The following is a 20,925-nucleotide window of genomic DNA, read 5'->3' on the forward strand; positions in this document are numbered from 1 at the left end:
TAACAGATCCTTTCAGCATTACGAAGACTGGACATAGAAAAGCACTACCTTTTTAATAGCACAGACAATTGCTTAAGCAATAGTTTTCAATGAATGAATGTTTACTTGTTTAGAAGGGAACCCCTCTAACCCTCTTGTCCTTGGACGTTGCATATTGTAATTGGCGATGTTCAAGCTCATAGAAAGTAATAAAGCACAAAATATGTAGCAAATTGGCCATATAATTAGCTAAATTTCTAAGATGGTTAGACCTTCATTTGTCTTTCTTTTCAGATCCAAAATCCAAATAGATTTGGAAATGGTCATTTGTTTTCAAACAATCTAAACTATTGCAATGTGTTGAATCTAGCACATTTTAAAGATAATCTTCCCTAGTCCCTGCAGTATCAACTATCAACCTAATTTTGCATATAAGAAATATGATACAAGGGCACCTTTGAAGATATTCCTTCCTCTTTCTTCTTATCAAAAATCCATTTGTAAATCTTTGGTAAAGTCTGGTGCTTAACTAAGTATGCTACATGCTCAATTGCTCATGAGTCAGGAGACATTGGGCGACTGCAACCTGTGTGGCTGTGTGTGCTGTGGAACAGATGATATGAGCACCGTTCAGTCCTTTTCTGTTTACGGTGCTCTTCTCAACAAGTTTGAAGTGTATCAAGATCGATTTCGTGGCAATTACGGGTAGTTCAGATTGTGCAGGAAGACTGCACAAGGAGCCAAGACCCCCATATGGTGGTGTACTCAAGCTTGTCGACAAAAAGAACTGTTGTGATATCTGGCTCTGGCATGAACTCTTGACAGTTCAGGAAGTTTGCAAAGATCCTAAGATCTGACCCTGTGGTATTTACAGCAATTTGTAACATACGAAGTAAAACTTGTGACAGATCCTTTCACAGAGATTAAGTAGACTACAGATGTTAAACCATATATAATGTTGGTTTCAAATTTAACCTGAGTAATGAAGGAAACACTTAGATATTTGGCTCTGGTTGCTTTCACAGCTTGTGACCTTCATAATTACTCTGTTCACATGATTGCTATTCAAGCTCAGTCGAAGATGGGATACAAAGGTAAAATTTGTTATTCCAGGAAGCATGTTCAAAGACAATTTACTACAAGCCGCGAAGATGAAGCATGAAAGAAAAAATAACCCCTCAATAGGAGGATTATGCATAGAATTGCGTTTTCAAATGACACAAATCAACAAAAATTCTATCGTTTGTAGCTCATCACCTATGGCCAAAATTGCGTTTTGCGTGCTGTCTCTCAAATGCTGTGATATAATGTTCAGCCCACAACATTAGAACAAAAACAAAACACTGCCAAAGATGACACAAATAATAAGTACTCCGTAGTAAATCAATTTTACATGACACTGTCGGATGTTACGTTATGCAAGTTCTACAATACACTGCTCAGCAGGTTCTTAATTTTGTAATAATCAAAATAAAAATAACAAACTTTCGTGAATACAAACACTTGAGTAAAGGATAACTGCCATTGTATTCTTACAATCAAAGTATTCTTGCAGGGTACTGAAGCCTGAATGTTGCAGCATCTGAAAACATGGAAAGTACTTGGCAAGGAATAAAAGAATTAAACTATTAAGGAACCGCGGTAAGGCAAGGGTTAAAAGCAGTTCCACAAGCAATCCATTGCCGTTTCCTCCCACGTGGAAGAACACAACCAGGAACCTTCAACCACTCCCGTTTCGCCACATCATAGGTGACGATCCGGTTCATCTGTCGTGACCGCAGTGACAGCATGAGCAAACTCTTGTTGCCCAAGCAAGTCATCCGCACGTGCTTTCCGTAAAACTCTAAGCACCATACATTTGGCATTCTGTCAACCTCCTTCCACAAGAGCGTCATTTTCTGAAGCTCCCATACACACACACAAGTGGCAGCATTCTTTGTCAGCAATCCCACCAAGAAGATTCGGCCTCCACACTCCGCAAGGTTGTGGTCGGTCGAGTTTGGTGGGGTTGGGATGAGATGTTGCTTCCAAATCCCGCTCACCATGTCATAGGATACAATCCCATCAGGTTCCGACCTCATGAAGTAGATCGTGGCATCGACAGACACCGTATTTGATCTAAAATTCAGTGAAAGTGGGAGCTTGATTCCTGAGGGTAAATTTCCCGGGCGTGCCCAAGTGTTCTTTAGAGAGTCGTAGATTTCATACTCCCCATCACGACCGAACCATAGTATCTTGTAGCCACGTGTAGTTGAATTTCCATATTGAATCATACCAACAGCAACACGGGACCAGACCTTGACAGATCTTGGAGGAAGCTCTTTCCAAACCTGGGTCAGAGGGTTACATACATAAAACAACCGATGACCTATATCAAGGAAGCAGACAAGACCCCCTACAGAAGCAACTGGCAACAGGATAACCTTTGGAGGAAGTGGAGGGATGGTAGGATGGCGCCATTTCTTTGCAGAAGGATCATAAATAGCCCCTGTGTTCACATTTTCATGAGTTATGGTATAGAACCAAGGTTGTGATTGAGACACTTGGGCACAGTGTTCTGTAAAGCTCCTCGAGGTAAGCATGCCATTCCATTTCCGACACACTGAACGGAAGCGGAAGAACGTAGCGATGGGAAGCCTAGCAATGACTGCCTCCAAAAGGTCCTCAGGAAATTCCTTCCAGATCTCCTGGCTCATGTTTTCACATGAGTTTGAGGATCCAGAATGCTTTCCACGATTTCGTTCTTTCCGAGATCTCTTGGTGGGAGGTGGCTTATAATGATCAACCATTTTTAAAATCCCAGGTTTTTCAGCTGGCATGATGACACTATTGCAGTTTTCTTCCACAAGATTGTCATCAAGATTGAGGAAACAGCAACTGTAAAAACAGCAGAAATAAATCAAATAATTATAAGCAAATATGCCTTTTCAGCATGTAAAAACAATAACAATATCTTCAAATCATCATGAGGATCAGTATAAATAGTTTAAGGTCTGCAAATACAGCAAGAATTTTTAACATTAGATAAAAGGAAACTGTTTTCACTCCCAATTTTTCACAACATTCCCACCCTCTGACATAACAAGATTAAGAGAGGGAGTGCAACAGCTAATATGTGGAATGCAAATATCAACAAAGAACCCCTGTGATTGACTTAGGAGTGATTGTTCTCTGTAGACTGTGTAATACAGCATGTAAATGGCATTGTCCTTAAATCCGGGACATCCAAATAAATACAACATTTGATGTATAGGTTCAAGTCAAGAGTGTAAATGCAACCATATCCTAAAATCCAATTAGGTCATTGTCCCATCACAGTTAAAGAATGACAAAGTTAAAAAAGAGACCTAGTCAGTCCCAGTAATGACAGAAAGCAGGGAGCATGGCACTTGATTATCCCAATAGTCTAGTCGTATCTGAAGCCAACTCCATTCCAAGTATAATCCCTTAAACAGTAACCTAACTAAATCACAGATCAACGACAGAGATCACTAACAGAGTAACAGGTACTGATGTTTAATCCTCCTAAAGCTTGATAAATAGCATCGTCATATAACATAGTAATTAGAAATTGTATATTCATCCACCTGATGCTTCAAAAGCTTTGAACCACAAAGATAAATGTAGCAAGATGAATAGTGTTTGGATGATAAATCCAGAAGAAAAAGGGAGGGACAGTGAGGGATTTATCTTTCCTAATTTCAATATGGAAAGGGGAAACAAAAGGTAATACTGTTTTGAAGATCGGCCACATTGTCTATATAGAGTTAGCTTCAATGCTTTGAAATACAATTAATTCTAGGCTTCTAGCAAAGATTTATTCAAAATTACTTCCAATTTTACTTCTATAACACCAGCAGTAAGCCTCACCTCAACCTTCATCTATCGCACAATACAAGTCACGATGTTCAACACTGAACGAATGAACAGTAAGCAATTTAGGCCATTACTTTGGTAAAGTAGATGCAACTCATAGGAGAAACCAATGTGTCATTCTGTTTTTTAAAATCAAAAACAGACGTCATGCCTCAAAATCTGTAACCCTAAATCCTAAACCACTAATGCTCTGCCCCCCACTCCAATTAGAAGGAATAACAGTCTAAACACCCCTTCAAACTGACAATTTTCATGAGGTAACACTCCAAACATGCCTTAACATTTTTTTCTAGAAAGAAAAAAAAAATGGTTCACAGTCAATGAGGTAAGAGAGATGAGCAAACTATTAACCCAAAAAAGATTTGGATGAATTTTGTACTTCTCTTTTTCTAATACAATGACTAAATAATAACTAAACAACATCTTTATAAATGAAACAACTGCCATACCACTCCCATTGGTATGATGGCAGGACAATCAGAATAGAAAGCTCCTCAACCATAGCCATAAACATCTCTGCCTTTTCCTCTCCTGTTCCCTCCGGTCCCCTTCCTCTATAATTAACCCTAGTAACACCAATCTCAAAGGCCATCCGACACCCAGCTCTTCAGTGGTTTGCGACTTCCCGGAAACTACTATATTTTAGTTTTCTGTATACATTGAGCTTTGACACTATGTATACATTTAGAGACCTTATATTACACTGCCATCCACCGACATCAACATCTGCTACATATTTATCCTTTTAGCAACTCCTTAAGGTCAACCTCATATCAACTCAACCTAACATTAGAAAACGGTTTCTGAGGTAGAGAGTTGGCCTTGGAACAATATAAGAAAATCATGTACTAACTTAGGGAAAGACCAATCCACATCCTTCCCAATTTCCCATATCCTGCTTCAGCAACAACCAAGTGCAATTGGGCTGCTTACGAAATGGTTTGATGTTTCTCTCTAAAGTGAATTCATGCTCAAGTACGATCCAACAATAGCACATTATAACTTTGACAAATGCTTCAAATTACTTTTCACAATATCACGCAGATACAGCTACGTGACATGCAATAATCTAGCTTTAAAAAATAAAAAAGAGCAAGATATGATCTACAAGTCTTTAATCCAAAGCATAATTAACCTTAATGGCATAAAATCATGTGGTATATTATCCACAATATCACACACATACATACACCTTATAATATATGAAATAATCTAGCAATTAAAAGAAAAATATCATATAAGATAGCTCTGCATTTCGCTACATACGTACAAAGTAGTAATTCATTGAAGCTTCACTTTAGTGATTAGTGTAGTCATTTAATCATTATTCCTCACTGTATCTATGATTCTATGCTTACTGTGTATATCATCACTCATTTTGAAATTTGGTAATAAGATGACGCATAAAACATAGTCCATTTTAAGGTTGCAGGTGAGCATTACTACTTTTAATGGGAAGACAAAATTTAGGCGTATGTTTAAAAGAGAAATTATACTTCATATCAGAGACAGCATGATCTCATAATCACATTCTCACCTTGACATGAATTGCATCTCAAGGAAAAAGAAAACTAATAAAGATGTTTTCAATTAGGGATAACATCCTTTCTTGAGGAATATAACATCATCCCGTCCTCTCCCTACCCTCCGCCCCAATCTCATCCCCCTACCCACCCTAGACAATTGATTTGGAGTAAGTCTCACCATGTTTGCGTGATTGGCCATCCTACATAGATAGTTCTCCCTCATACCGTGATTTTCCAAAGGCTTCATTGCCTTTAATGGAAACTTTTTTCTAATGTAGAAGTAATTCCAATCATTACCTTGAATGGAAAACTTTATTCCTAATTCACTTCACCAAAAATGCCAATTAAACCCTAGAGGAATAAAAGCATACCGTTACTTAACTAAAAGGCCAAAACAATATAATACCACCAACTACACAATAATATTCATACATAAGCACCAAATCCGAGCTACCTCATTGAAAACCTTACAACCGTATGTCAATACAATCTACCTAACCAGCCACTTTCCACCCAACAAATTAACACCAGGTTGTTGAGTGATTGAGTCCATCACTTAACTCGAAATCGGAGCAAGTTCAAAACAGGATCTCAGAGTGTCTACAATTAAGCCAAGAAGTTATCTCCCAGCTTTCTACTCCCTTCCAATCGTAGGTATTACACGACACGACATGACAGGCCTCGCCGTGGTAAAAAGGGAATCATTATAATCACTGTTATTCATCATTAAGACCTCAATTCAAAGCTCAAACAAACACATGGAAAAATTCCAATCACTTACAATCAAAATTGCATACTAGCTAAATCCCAGAAAACTCACAGCTACCCCAATCAAAGGGTTTGAATAAATTGCTAAATTAATCACAATAACATGAAAAAAAAAAATCAAAATTAATCACAAACCCAAAAATCATCATCATTCACAAATGAAATCAATAAATTACCCACAAAAAATTGAATAAAATGCAACAATAAAAACCCAAAAAGAAAAAACCATAAAAATCAAAAATAAAACAAACCCACAAACAAAAACAACCCAAAAATCCGGATCAGATGAGAAATTATACCTGGGGGAGGAAGAAGACGAATAAGAGTAAGAGTGAAGAAGAGGATGAGGATGAAACGATGTCGTATTATAGCCGTAAAGTTGAGAGAGTTCATGAAAGTGAGAAAGAAGCTGCCTAAGCATGGCAAGCTCTTGTTCCATAAAACCAAAACCTTGGAAATTAATTAATCTTCAATTTCCTCTGAAATTTCTGGGAAATCTTCCTTGTTCTGAAATCTCAAAGAAGAAGAAGGATTCTGGAAAAGAAGAAGATGAACAAACCAAAACCACTACTACCCTTCTTCTTCTTTTCCATTGTTTTTCTTTTCTTTCACTTTCTCTCACCTGTGATTTTTGTGGCTTTATTTATCTGCCTTTTTTTTATTTTTCTGTTGTTGTTCTAATTATAATTACAGTGTAATTATTGCTTTGTTTTTGTTGGTGTTAACTTGTTAAGTAAAAATGTAATCTTTAGATTATTTGTAATGTAAGTACACTGGACTACCTACTCGTAATTTTTGCAACGTCAAATATATCAACCGTGCGATTTGCGATATCATTGCTTTGTATTGACCCGTACGCAAACCACCTTCCGGGGGGTTCTGTTTGTTGAATGAGTTTTAAAGAGAGTTGGTTACGGCCGATGGGTCATTCATCTTGAGTTTGTTTCGGGTTTTATTTTTGGCTTTTTTTTATAGAGTATAAACATAATCTTAGGCCTCAATTATTAACTTAAACTTTTAATTGAATTGGTTTTTTAACATGGTATCGGAGTCAACGTGACATAAAAGTCACAGGTTCAAATCTCAGATCCATGACATCAACTTAACCAAAAGTTTTAAACTAATGGTTGAAATCCATGAATATGTGTAGCAATTGATAGAGGATTTTTTTTATGAAATGCAATTAATGTTGGTTTTTGATTTTTCAAGTTGATTAACCACCATCTATGTCAATTGTCAAATTCGAGTATGACGTTTTCAGTATTGAGTCGAGCAATATAGTTCATTTAATCGAAAATGATTCAATTTTCTCAAGTCTAGTTATAGCAAGATACCTCTAGTTTTGTTGACGATGCCACTATGTTAAGCTTGATAAACGCTTACCAACATATTTACCAATCAAAATGTTACTCCATACTTCTATTAAAGCTATGCGTTTTATGTACGGTTGACCGCACTATGTGATGCAAAATATCAAAATAATTCATGTTCCACTGACAAAGTAATCCTGTAATACTAACAAAATAAACTATGGTAACTGGTTACATATAAAAGTTAAATGTTATTCAAGTTGAAATCAAAGTATCATTACTCGTAGCAATCTATTTCTCCATAAATTACATAAGTTCAAATAAATTTTATGCCGTTTTTGATGGTAAAAATTACCAAAAGTAGGATCCACATCCTTGAAATCTCACGAAAAACAATTATGCCCTCGAAACCATGAGATGTAAAATAAAAATTAAAAAAAGGATTCAAAGAAATAATAAAAGGTGTGGGCTTTCTGTATTGGATTCCTTCTTGAAAAGTGATGGGGTTGGAATTTTGGTTGCATAAATTCACAAGTTACATATTCTTCGGACCGCGTTAACATGCACCTTTGAATATTTTTCCTTACAAACAAAAATAATTTCATAATTTTGCAACCAAAGTTTCTTAAATTAATTACATTTTTTTGATGGATTTTTGTGCCGTATTTATTCTTTAGGCCCACCACACATTTGCCTTTACATCATGATTTTTCTTATATTAAAGGAAGTATCTACTAAATTTCTTCGAACTTTTCATGTTTTGCCCATTATTATTAGTTCTCTTTGAACGTAATTTTGGTTTTTACCTTAGTTTTATATATGTCTTTCCATTAACAAAGTAAGGTCCAATCCAAGTGCTTTATGATGGGTGTTTTCTTTCAAAAAAGTTATTAAAGCTTTGTTAGTCCTCATCAAGTCTTCTCAATGACATAGTACTTCTCATAGAGTTAATCAACTTTAATTACAAAAATTACATGTAGTAAGGCTCTATTATCACCAACTTAGGGTCTGTTCTGATTTACTGAACTGAGCCGAACTGAATTGAATTTATTGGAGCCGAACTGAATTGAATTTATTAAAGCTGAACTCAACTGAACTGAACTTATTGGAGCTGAACTGAATTGAACGGAAAATAACTAAAGAGAACAGGCCCTTAATTAATAAAGATAAGTTATTACGCTTTTTCACTTGTATGAATGTATTTGAACCCTTGCCTAAACTTATTAGAAGTTATTAGAACTTATTAGAATTTTGTAACTATGAATAATTGAACTTGAACAATCCTGGTGGAATATGATACCTCCATAAAAGTGTCGTCACGTGGCATCCTCCTTGTGTCATATTGACTAGAGGTGTCAATTCGGATAACTGGATGGAGTTTGGGTCGGGTCTGTTCGGGTCGGATCTGTTCGGGTCGGATATGTTCGGATCAAAATTATCCTTTTAACTCGGGTCGGGTCGGATCGGATCAAATTCGGGTCGGGTCAAATTCGGGTCATGGTCTATCGAGTCCGGGTCGGATATGGGTCGGGTCAACTCCAGATCGGTTCACTTTCGGATCGGATAAATTTGGGTCGGGTTTAAAACGGGTTTAACCGGATAACTTCGGGTCGGATGAATTTGGGTCGGGTTGATTACGGTTCGGATGATTTCGGTTCGGTCAAGTTCGGTTTGATTAAGATAAGGTTGATCCGTTGATTCATTAAATGGTCAGTTTCAATTCAATTCCTTTTTGTGTTTGGCTGGATTTTGGTCGAGCTGACCAAATTCATATCCAAATAAGGTTATTTTTAATCTAGAGATATTATTGAGTTTTTACCTTATTATTGGTTCAATATGATTATTAATTACGAAGCACGAAGTTTTAGTTTTCTCATTTGATCAAGTTATGTATAATTTTTATCTTAAAGAAAAATTGAGATTGAATAATTATTGATAACTTATCATACTTATATAAGTGAGACCAAGCTAGTGATATATTAAGTTATTAACGAGTAATAGTTACATATGGTGATATATACAAAAAAGAATATCAATTTTTTAAGGTTATTACAAGGTTACAACTTTTCATCAATTGTACAATCTTACGAGGTTATGAGTAATGTACTATTAGTTTAGTTTATTACTAGTTCAATTTGTATAAGATATTTGTTAGAGTTGTTAGAATTACTTTATTACTAATTCAATTTTTATATTAAAAACTTGACATTATACATATTGATAGTTAATTGTTACTATGTACATTCTTTTTATTTGAGCATAAATTATTGCATATGTATGTAGTGTGTATATAACCGTACGATGTATAATGCCTATAATTCTAGGATAATGCACAGTTGTAGAGGAAGTAGTAATGAAGGAATATTGTGTATTTGTAAATACATAACAATAATTAAAATGTGCTAAAAAACACATGGTAGAGAGAGGAAAAAGGAGAGAGATAGGAAGAAAGAGTTCTTTATATGGACCCCACCTACTTTTTGGTCAAATTGTCTCACGTGATGGGTTTGTAGTAAATTTAAGACTTCAGACTATTTTTTTTTAGTAAAAAAGTTAACTTATTAATAATTAGTAAATATATTTTATAAGAACTTGAATAAAAAGGTCAATAATCAATTATGGTCGGGTTAAATTTGGATCGGGTAAAATCAAATCGAGTTAAAATCGGGTCGGGTTAATATCAGTTCGGGTCAAAACAGATCGGATCTGATCGGTTATTTGTCGGGTCAATTTCGGATCGGGTTGAGCTCAGGTCGGGTCAAATCGGTTCGGGTTGAGTTCAGGTCGGGTCAAATCGGATTCGGGTTGAGTTCAAGTCGGATCAAATCGGTGTCGGGTTAAGTTCAGATCGGGTCAAGTTCGGATTCGGGTTGAGTTCAGTTCGGTTACAGTTCGGGTTTGGGTCTTGAATTTCTCGGATAAAATCGGATCGGTTACAGTTCGAAACGGATAATTTTTTTCGGGTCGGTTCGGGTTTGACACCTCTAATATTGACATCAATCACTTGCTTGGTTGCACGAGGACAAGGGTTGGTAAGAAAGAGAAGGGATGTGAACAAAGAAAAAAAGAGTAATGGATGTATATATTGTCACCTTCCATTAACCGAAAGATTAATTAAACTCTTTAAATTTGTATACTAATATAGTCTTATAATATACAGTAATTCCAACCTAAACTTCCACCAAAAAAGCGTACGAAACATACCTAAATGAGAAAATTGAGCAAAACCCAAATGACGCCACAACCGCCACCCCTCTCCCTCGTCACATAATTCACATTGCGGTTAGTGATTGTTCCTTCAAGCCATCACCTTTATTCACAATATTATTCTAGTATATATGTTCCTTGTACGATTAGTGTATACATTATTAATTACCTCTTTCAATAAAGTAATTTAATAAACTCTCTACCCTAAAATGTTAGGTGATTTGTAAGTTGGTTCCATTTTAAAAGTTTCAATATTTATATTCTAATAAAAGTAAGAATTATACATAATCTTTAATCCATCTCATCTACTATAATTTGTCTCACTTGTCTACTCATTACACTACATGTGTAATACTTATAATTTATGAGATCTTTTAAAAGACACCCTTACAACTTAATACAGTTACAGAGGTGCGTCAAATAGATTAGGTTCACGTTTGTGAAAGGCAAATTAAGGTTTAAATTATTAATTAACTTAAACCAACCAAACTTCTCTACATACTTAAGTTTGACTTTTTATTTATTAATTTAGTATCATTAAAAAGTATTGTATATAGATAAGAGTTCGAAAGAAGTGAAAGTTTATAATGTTGCTAATACCTGTGAAATTAAGAGGTCAAGACCAATGAGGCAAAACTATCTAAAAGTGTTCAACAAAGTAAAAATAATGGTAAAGTTTTGGGTGAGACGGACTCACGTGAGTCCACTATCATGTTTTTGGTGTTGCGGGCCTCGCGATCGGGTTTAGTTAGCCCGCGTCTTTTTATTGGACTTTTGTTATTGAGCCCGGTCTCACGTGAGTCCGGTCTCACACAAAACCTTTTGAAAAATAATATAGTGTCTTGTTACGTTCATTTCGATGTGTAACTATTTAAGTTTATAAAATACCGAAGTATTAAAATTACTATTGAAAATATATAGTTAATAAATCTATTATTGGAAATTATAATTGATCTCATACAATGAGAAATAAGTACAAATGCGTTGCATGTGAATAAAAGAAAAAAAATTGATGATTATTCGTGACAAAAGAAAGTCATGGTAATGATGATAGAAAATAGATAAGTGGAGGTAATAAAGATGTGGAGGTTATTATGTTAATAATGATTACAAGAAATTAATTGGGAAAAACCCAAAAAAAAAAAATAATGAAGTAGCGAGCTAGTATTATGTAAATGTAATGATAACATGAATGTTTTGGAGGAGAGAAAATTGGGTGGAGTGGGTAAGTATAACTGCTCATTATGATCATCATCATGATTGTTCCCCTTCTTTTACGTGTGCCTTGATTTATCTTTAGCTTCTTTATCAATCACAATCACTTTATTAGTTTACTAACCCCCAAATTACCACTGTTTTAGTCTTTTAATTAAGTAATCTATAATATGATGGTTAATACCAAAAGTTTCTGCTACAAATCATCCACAACTTCCTCCCCTCCTCTCCTTTTTTTACGTACCCTCTTCTCGATCTCCTTTTTTTTTTTTTTTTTTTTTTTTTTTTTTTTTTTTGAAGCTCGAAAATTAGAGTTGGACACGGGATGGGCAGTATGCCCGTAACATAATAGTGCATCTTGTCTTCAAGTGAAACTATCCAGATGAGCTGAGAAAAGTGTTACCACGTCAAGTTTGTGTCAATTTATCATAAACGGAGCTCATGCACGACCTGACCCACATGTTATGAATCGATTAAAAAAAAAAAAAAAAAAAAAAAAAAAAGGCGGGTTGGCTCATCAAATTATGCTAGTGCTAAGTTTGAAAGTTATATTCATTCTTAGCCCATGGCCCATTGGTGTGCTTGTTATGTATGTTGTGTTCATGTGTTGAGCTTGTGCAGGACTCATGCCAGTTTTGACTATTTTTTAAGTCGAACAGTGCATGTCCAACTTCATCGAAAATTATTGAAAATTACTTCAAGTTATGTATTGTGTTGTTTTATGGTTTGTTGCAACTTGCAACTAAAGATGTTATTTGGTGGTATGACCTGTTAAGGTTATTATATATTGAAAAGGCACAACATGATATGGGCACTAGGTAAGCATAAAGTGATATAATTTTACATGTCAAATTTGGGTTGCAATTTTTCCAAAATCATGCCAAGGCACGACACAAACATGAAACACATACCCACAAAAAAAAAAAAAAAAATAAAAAAAAAAAAATAAAAAAATGAGCCTAGTACGTCGAAACATTAGGGTGGATAATGGCATGTTCTCAAGTTCCTTTGTTGAACTTTGACATAGTACATCATTTAACTATTGGGGCTAGGCCTAACTAGGCTAAAGCCACACAAGCTTGGCTTGAAGCATGAATGCATGACTCACAAACATGTTAAGTTAAAAGGCAAGGTAAAAACTGTCAAAGTATAAGAATCATAAAATATAATGATGCTTCATAGCGCATCTCAAATTTTAAAAGTCCAGTTTAAAATCATCAAAATACAAGAATTAATATATTAAGGATATACGAAGTACGAGCATTAAGGGAGAATAATCAATCCACATAATACCACACCTCTATTGTGATCTCATTAGTGAGAATGCGATTATGTTTGGTCAAGATCCTATAGAAAAGTTAAGGAAGATCAAAATTTGTAAGACAATTCAAGGATCAAATTGAAAAGAAAGCATTGAGGACTCAAGAGTCATCAAAGACTAGACATAATGGCTAATTTAAGTGGGTGGCATAATTACGTACAATTATTTGGTCAAAAAAGCATATAGATTATGAATGATCAAGACCCTGTCAAAAGAAAAGAGTGATCAGCACATCTTTTTTGGTAAACTGCTGAAAAAATGTGTTTTCATTAGTTCACCTCATTTTTCAGCAACTGTACTTCTGTACGGTAATCTTATAGTGAGTCTAGTGGGCTTTGGACATGTGTCCAATTTACACATTAAGCCCACTTCATAAAATCATTGACAAAAAGATAGGCCCAACTAAATGAACCTTACCAACTTGAAAGTTTAAAGTTTAAATTACCAAAAAAATAGTTAGGATTAAAGCAATTCTACTGTCGTTCCATAATGTTCTTTACACTTTTCATATTTGTTCATTCGTCTTTGTTCTTGCTATAAATTATTGCACTTTTACCTGCTTTACTCTACACGAATGGATTTTTTTTTTTTTCCATTTACTTATTTTTGCTACATATTACCCCATTTCGATCAACACCCTCTCTAATTTGCAATTTTTTTAAAAAAATGTAGAAACAGAGGAAGTACTTCATATGTTTTCCGCATCAGTGTAAATGATGTTTTCTTTTCTTTTAATGTTCTCCAAGTATGATGACTATTATGAAACGTCGGAAGTAAAATTCATTAAATAATCAATAAGTGGCTGTGGACAAGTGTTTAAAAAACACATCAAGATCACTTTAAAATCCTAAACAAATTTTAAGTTCCAAATAGACTTGATCAATGGCTGGGCAGCTCGGGCCTAGCTTCGGGCCAAAATTTTCATGCCTAAACCCACCCAAAATGGTTTGGCTGTACAGGCTTTTTGGGTCGGGCCAAAAAAAAAGAACTATAATTCCCAAGCCTACCCAAAAAATAAAAATTCGATCTAGGCTAGGCCCGACCCGATTTTGAGCCAAAAAACCCGCCCAAAATCGGGTCGGGTTAGGCCGGGCTAGCGAGCCAGACTAGTTTTGATCGGCTCTAGTTCCAAATCCATTTTAAAGCACCTTGATCCATATAGATCTACAATACAAAACATTACAACCAATTTATAAAAGGCCCAAATCATATAACAAGTCCAAGCTATTATTCATAGTTTTTATTTATTTATTTATTTATAGAATACGAGTACAATTATTCATTCAATTGAAGGAAGTTTGTACTTGATGTAAGGTTGAAAGTTAAACTTAACCAAAAACCAAGTATAGAAAAAAGAATGTGACTCAACGATACCATACTTGCCAATATAGTTGTTAGCTAAATAATTCATTCATACCATGCATAACATCTTTTCAATCTAATTACTACCCATTAATTTCTACTAGCTAAAATTCTTCCCTTTAAATCCCATTTTCCTCCTCTCAAAAATCAAGCAATTTAAACACTAACAAAAAAAAAATGGGAACACAATTGTTAAACCAAGTCCCCTTAGAGGAAGAAGAGATAATTTTTCGAAGTAAGTTCAAGTCAGTTCCGGTACCAGAAAACATTAGCTTACCGGATTTTGTGCTCCAAGATGCGGAGTTATACTCCGATCATGTGGCATTTGTTGATGCAATGACGGGTAAGGAGTATACTTATGGTCAAGTAACAAGAGACACAAAAAGGTTTGCTAGGGCCTTAAGGTCACTTGGCCTAAGAAAAGGGCACGTTGTTATTGTTGTCCTTCCAAATATGGCAGAATATGCTATTGTTGCTTTAGGTATTATGGCTGCTGGTGGTGTTTTTTCCGGTGCAAATCCGGCAGCACATGTCTCGGAGATTAGCAAGCAAGTTGAGGCCGCTGATGCTAAGCTTATTGTTACTAATGGTACCATATATGAAAAGGTAAGTTTTACCTAAAGTATTATACTAGCATTAATTGATACATAACTATCATATGGCCAAAGGGTTATATTCAAGTAGTCACGCTGTTATTATATGAGGCAGTTAATAATTAGACTAAGATGAGTCAGAAAACATAAAACAATATGATGTTGCATAACCAAAATTAGATGGTAAAATCTTTCTTTATATGTTTATTGTAAGTTACATTACATTGTGTATCACTTGCAAACACCAACTTTTCATGAAATTATTACCTGTAAGCCCGGCCTGATTCAATCCGCCTATTAGCAGACAGAATAATCAGGCCGGCTATATATAAGGGTCAAGTGTGCAAACCATTTTGAATAATGCAATTTTGACTAACTTAGCCTGGCTCAATCAGCCCAAGTTTGTAGGGCTTGGGAAAACAAAGTATTAGCCTAAATGGTGGGTTATGGCCTAGGATAGCCCAATCCATTATCATTTTTTTTTTCTTTTTATAACATACAATAAAAATTAAAGGTCGTGTTGTTACAGTTAAAACAAAGAAGAGTTGATTTCGCAATTGAACTAACTCGATATAATTAGTTCAAAGCAAACTAATATACATAGACTCAACATGCCCATATTAGGCCATATTTTGATTTTGAGTACATAATGTATAATGTACTAACACTAATAAGTACTAAAAATGCATAACAGGTTAAGGAATTGAGCCTACCAAAAATCATCCTAGGAGAGGAAAGAATTGGGGGAAATTCAGGAGCAATCTACTGGGAAGAACTCCTCCAAGCAGCCGACAAGACGAACATGAACCACATCTCTGAGCCAATTCAAGAAACTGATCTTTGTGCACTTCCATTTTCATCAGGAACAACAGGAATGTCTAAGGGAGTTATGTTAACTCATCGTAACATCGTCGCAAACCTTTGCTCTACCCTCTTTAGTGTGCCTAAAGAAGCAATAGGCAAAGTTACCATCCTTGGCCTAATGCCCTTCTTTCACATATATGGTATCACAGGAATATGTTGTGCTACCCTTAGAAATAAGGGTAAGGTAGTTGTTATGGGGCGGTATGAGCTTCGTACATTTTTACATGCTTTGATCACTTATGAGGTTAATTTTGCACCAATTGTACCACCCATTATATTGGCCTTGGTTAAAAATCCTATTGTTGATGAATTTGATCTAACTAAGATTAAGCTTAAAGCTATCATGACTGCTGCTGCTCCTCTAGCACCCGAAATTCTCAATGCGTTTGAGAAGAAATTTCCTGGTGTACAAGTACAAGAGGTACTTTTATTAGGCTCCAACTTATCAGGATGAACGTATATATATGTATATACTATATAATACTTGTATGATATACGCTGTTAAAAGACCAACTCAACCAAAAGTTTAAGCTGATGGTTGACTTAACCACCCCAGTATTTGTTTATATACTCTTATCATACACGAATTATATGATTAATTGGTCTTTATGTTTGAACTTGCTAGGCATATGGACTGACGGAACATAGTTGTATAACTCTAACTCATGCTGAACCAAGTCAAGAACATGGTGGCATTGCTAAGAGGAACTCAGTAGGGTTCATCCTACCAAATATTGAGGTTAAATTCGTCGACCCTGAGACAGGCCGATCACTCCCTAAGAACACACCCGGTGAAATTTGTGCAAGGAGCCAATGTGTTATGCAAGGTATGTACATAACTACTTAGCTAGTAGCAAGTTATGTTAATTAATATTGATCAATACTATATAGTACTAAGAAAAAATAAATAAAATGTAACCAAGGTTATTACAAGAACGACGAGGCGACTCAACAAACTGTGGATAAAGATGGTTGGCTTCATACCGGAGATATTGGATACATAGATGAAGATGGAGATATCTTTATAGTTGACCGTATCAAAGAATTAATTAAAGTCAAAGGCTTTCAGGTAAGATTTTATTTAACTCACGTTAACATAACGAATTAAATGTACGTACAGTTATAGTATAAGGTGCATTTAGTAACGTGTTACAATAATATGCGCAACAATATTATGTTACAATATACAAGTAATCTTGGTTTTGTAGGTTGCTCCTGCTGAATTGGAGGCTATCCTTCTCTCTCACCCTTCAATTGAAGATGCAGCCGTGATCCCGTACGTATTTGTTATTGTTGTGACACGTGAGGTTTCTTAACACGATTAGGACTATTGTTTGTAAGCGTTATAAAATCTTGTCAAATTTGAATGCAGGGTGCCAGATGAAGATGCAGGGGAGGTTCCAGCTGCTTGTGTAGTAATCAATCGAAATGCCAAAGAAAGTGAAGAGGACATAATGAAATATGTTGCATCAAATGTTGCAACATATAAAAGAGTGAGATCAGTTTATTTTATGGAAACAATCCCAAAATCTCCATCTGGGAAAATCATGAGAAGGATCCTCAAGGAGAAAATCGCCGAAAAGATCAAGGCTAACACCAAATAAGCTTAGATATTAGTATCGTTGTACTGGTCTGTACCCGTGCTAATGAAAATTGGCGAATTTAAATGTTTGTGTTATTATAGATGTTTACTATGAAGATTTATCTAAAATTTGTTTCACTTAAATCAATATTTTTATGGGTAATTAAACGAAATCTATCTCTTTTGAGTAAGTCAATTTTTTCTATTAGAACGCCAATTGACAAATGATGGCTTATATGGGGATCAATTTCCAATTTAGGGAATGAATCTCAACCTTTCAACACTAGGAAGAGGCATCTTAATTAAACATTAATCAATAAATTTATTTAATTAGTTATTAATTAATGAATAAACAACATTAAGGAAGCGAAAAGGGAGGGATCCAGTTGGATCATTTACCTCAATTGCTAAGTTGTTGACATTATTATCCAAAGAAGAAAAGAAAGATGTACTTAGAACTATGTCCACGTGATTAAGGACTAACCTAATCATCATGATCAACATCAATTGGGAGTTTAGGGTCTTGTTTAGTTCAACTAATTTTTACTTATTTCAGAAAAAATAAAGTCAGATCGGATTAATTAGACCGGATTAGGTCAGATCAAATAAGAAAAAATAAGGTGAACCAAACCAATCCTAACTCTCGACTGTCTCCTATTCACAGCCACACACTTTTGATTGAATGTCATTTTTAATTAGCCAAGTTTTTGTTTGATTTTGTTAAATCTATTTTCTTTGTCGTTAATTGTCAATTTTAGATGTCTTATGACTTTAATCAATAAAAATTAGTGTCCTTTAGGACTTCTTCGTATTAAAAATAAATAAATAAAGTTGTAGAATTTCTTAAAGCTATTCTAGGTTGCATTATTGAAGGGAATCATTAACGTTATCTAACATATTTATATTTTTAAAATTAAAAAGGGGTAACGATTAATAATAATACAACAAGTTGCTTAGTATAATAATGAATTAACCATAAACGTATCTTAATTAGGAGGCTAATTGAATGAGCTAAAAGAGGAATACTGCCCATAAATCAGTGGGCTAATTAAGAGCTAATACACCTGACAAATACGTGGTTAGTCAAATCAAAGTGGGCTTAATTAGTTAATTATAATTAAATCCCACCAATCGCATTTAATTAATTCCAATAACCTGGGCGAACAATGTGAACAAGTACAAGTTGCTTAAAAATTAATATATCATCAGCAAAGTGTACTTACCTAGGATAACATTTCCTCCATCCTAGAGTATCACAAAAAAAGATTCATTAGCCAATTTGATGATTTTAATAATATTATATCCCTAATATTAATTAATTAATTATACAAAGTTGATAATAATACTACATAATGAAAGCACATCAACTATATATCTACCTTTTTCACATGCACTACATGCAAATTAAATCATCTTCATCTATATTAGTTTCACATTTTGTTTTGGCCTTTGGAGGATGGGGTGAGGGAAGGCAAATAAAAAGAGCTACATACATATATGTAGTATGAATATTGGTCTAGAATTAGGGCATGCGGTTCATTTCATCTTATTTTTGCTAAAGTTAAATTATTTTTGCTAAACTTAAATTATTTTTCTGAGTTGAAATTAATTTTACTGAATTGGAATTGTTTTTGCTGAACTAGAATTATTTTTACCGATTCTCTTATATATTTCTTCTTTAAAAATACTTATCTTTACTGAATTGAAATTATTTTTATTGAATATTTTTTTTTAAGGTGAAGTAAAGGGCCTTAGTAGTCACGCAGCCTCGCGCTCATCCATGTAATCGTTTATTATTTGAAATTTTGAAAAAAAAAAAAAAAGTGTTTCCTTTCTCTAGCATGGTAATGATTTATTATCAAACTTCTCAATATTTAATTTGTGTCACACACATATGATTAGATTTCTAGCTGACCACTGTTACATAGTGTCATCTCATAAAATTAAAATGTGTCACAAATTTTTATTTTTATTTTTCATGAATTAAACAGCGTGATAACTAATTGATTAAGGACAAGTGAACTTTGAACTACATACGTACGTAGTAATAGTATATGATACCCCATAATCTTTACAAGAAAAGAAAACAATTCTAAAAGTGTGGTAATTTCAAAATATTGGAAAATTCCACTTAAAAAAGTAATCATAATTATTATATATTCAAAGTTTGGATTGGACTTTTTATGCTCTTGAAATAATAAAAATGGAAATCTATAATTTAATGGTAGTATTTTACATTCATTTTTATATTATCTAAGGAAAATTTGCAAATTGCAGTCATTTAAATTTCGTATTTTGCAAATTGCAGTCATTTAAAAAAAAATTGCAAATTGCAGCCCAAAAGTTCGTATAAATTGTAAATTGCAGCCCGATTCAACTTTTTCATCGGTTTACATGTCGAAAAATCTTCGATTAAGGTTTTAGGGGCCATTTTAGGCCTTAGGGAACCGAATTGAGCTCAAAATTAGCAAAAAAAACACAAGTGTCTTGTTTTGCGTAACAAAAATGTATCGATTTGTGGGAAACTGTAAAAATGAGACACTTACGTTATTTTTTTGCTAATTCCGAGCTGAATTTGGTTCCCTAAGGCCTAAAATGACCCCTAAAACCTAAACCGAAGATTTTTCGACATGTAAACCGATGAAAAAGTTGAATCGGGCTTCAATTTACAATTTATACGAACTTTTGGGCTGTAATTTGCAATTTTTTTTTAAATGGCTGCAATTTGTAAAATACGAACTTTAAATTGCTGTAATTTGCAAATTTTCCATTATCTAAATTATCAAATGAAAAGATATGTAATATATAAAGGATTAGTGGAACTTGGAATTAATTAGGTCAAAATACTTACAATATATATACAAGTATATATATGATATCTTGCTGATACTTCATTAGGTAAAATACAAGCATCCCTAATTTCGTTGTAAATTGTAGCCTAACCACATATTAATGTATAAAGATCAAGTCCATTAACTATAAATACGTCTTAAAATCTAAACTATTGAAATTGTTACAAGCAGTGCACCCCAATCAACATGGTCAACTTATTCGTCAAAGACCTACCAATATTGCACCTAATTTGCAATTATTTATTATAAAAGTTATAAATATTTCATTTATTTAGTAATTTCATATCACATCACTCAATTCAAGAATCAAGAATGAAACCAATGTTTTGTTCAAGTTTTCATGTAACATGAAGAATTCCAATTGTGTTAAAAAAATGGGTTTAAAACTAAATAAGTTTATAGGTTAATTTTGTAAGATAAATTTAGGCAAATTAAAATTAAGTTTGAACGGTTTGTATGTACGGAGTAAT

General features: G+C 34.2%; 2 protein-coding genes across 2 annotated transcripts; one reads left to right on the top strand and one right to left on the bottom strand.

The window, feature by feature from the left end:
• Positions 1-1,143: 1,143 nt before the first annotated feature.
• On the bottom strand, positions 1,144-6,810 carry LOC145582710 (F-box only protein 6-like). The gene is made up of 2 exons (XM_081639711.1): positions 6,449-6,810; positions 1,144-2,856 (listed from the first exon to the last, which is right to left on the bottom strand). Exons 1-2 carry the CDS (start codon positions 6,586-6,588, stop codon positions 1,608-1,610), a joined length of 1,389 nt encoding a protein of 462 aa, XP_081495837.1. The 5' UTR covers positions 6,589-6,810; the 3' UTR covers positions 1,144-1,607.
• A 7,931-nt stretch (positions 6,811-14,741) lies between these two features.
• On the top strand, positions 14,742-19,710 carry LOC145580627 (4-coumarate--CoA ligase-like 1). The gene is made up of 7 exons (XM_081637761.1): positions 14,742-15,170; positions 15,852-16,442; positions 16,647-16,848; positions 16,945-17,090; positions 17,230-17,297; positions 17,394-17,621; positions 19,674-19,710. Exons 1-7 carry the CDS (start codon positions 14,742-14,744, stop codon positions 19,708-19,710), a joined length of 1,701 nt encoding a protein of 566 aa, XP_081493887.1.
• The last annotated feature ends 1,215 nt before the right edge of the window (positions 19,711-20,925 follow it).

Source organism: Chenopodium album, chromosome 15 (genome assembly GCF_948465745.1).
Source record: "Chenopodium album chromosome 15, dcCheAlbu1.1, whole genome shotgun sequence".
Classification (NCBI taxonomy): Eukaryota; Viridiplantae; Streptophyta; class Magnoliopsida; order Caryophyllales; family Amaranthaceae; genus Chenopodium; species Chenopodium album.

Coding starts and splice junctions, on each gene's coding strand:
- LOC145580627 (XM_081637761.1), top strand. CDS start 14,742: ATGGGAACACAATTGTTAAACCAAGTCCCCTTAGAGGAAGAAGAGATA. Junction 16,443..16,646: donor CTGGTGTACAAGTACAAGAG/GTACTTTTATTA, acceptor TGAACTTGCTAG/GCATATGGACTGACGGAACA. Junction 17,622..19,673: donor AAGATCAAGGCTAACACCAA/ATAAGCTTAGAT, acceptor TACCCCATAATC/TTTACAAGAAAAGAAAACAA.
- LOC145582710 (XM_081639711.1), bottom strand. CDS start 6,588: ATGGAACAAGAGCTTGCCATGCTTAGGCAGCTTCTTTCTCACTTTCAT. Junction 2,857..6,448: donor TCGTCTTCTTCCTCCCCCAG/GTATAATTTCTC, acceptor CTGTTTTTACAG/TTGCTGTTTCCTCAATCTTG.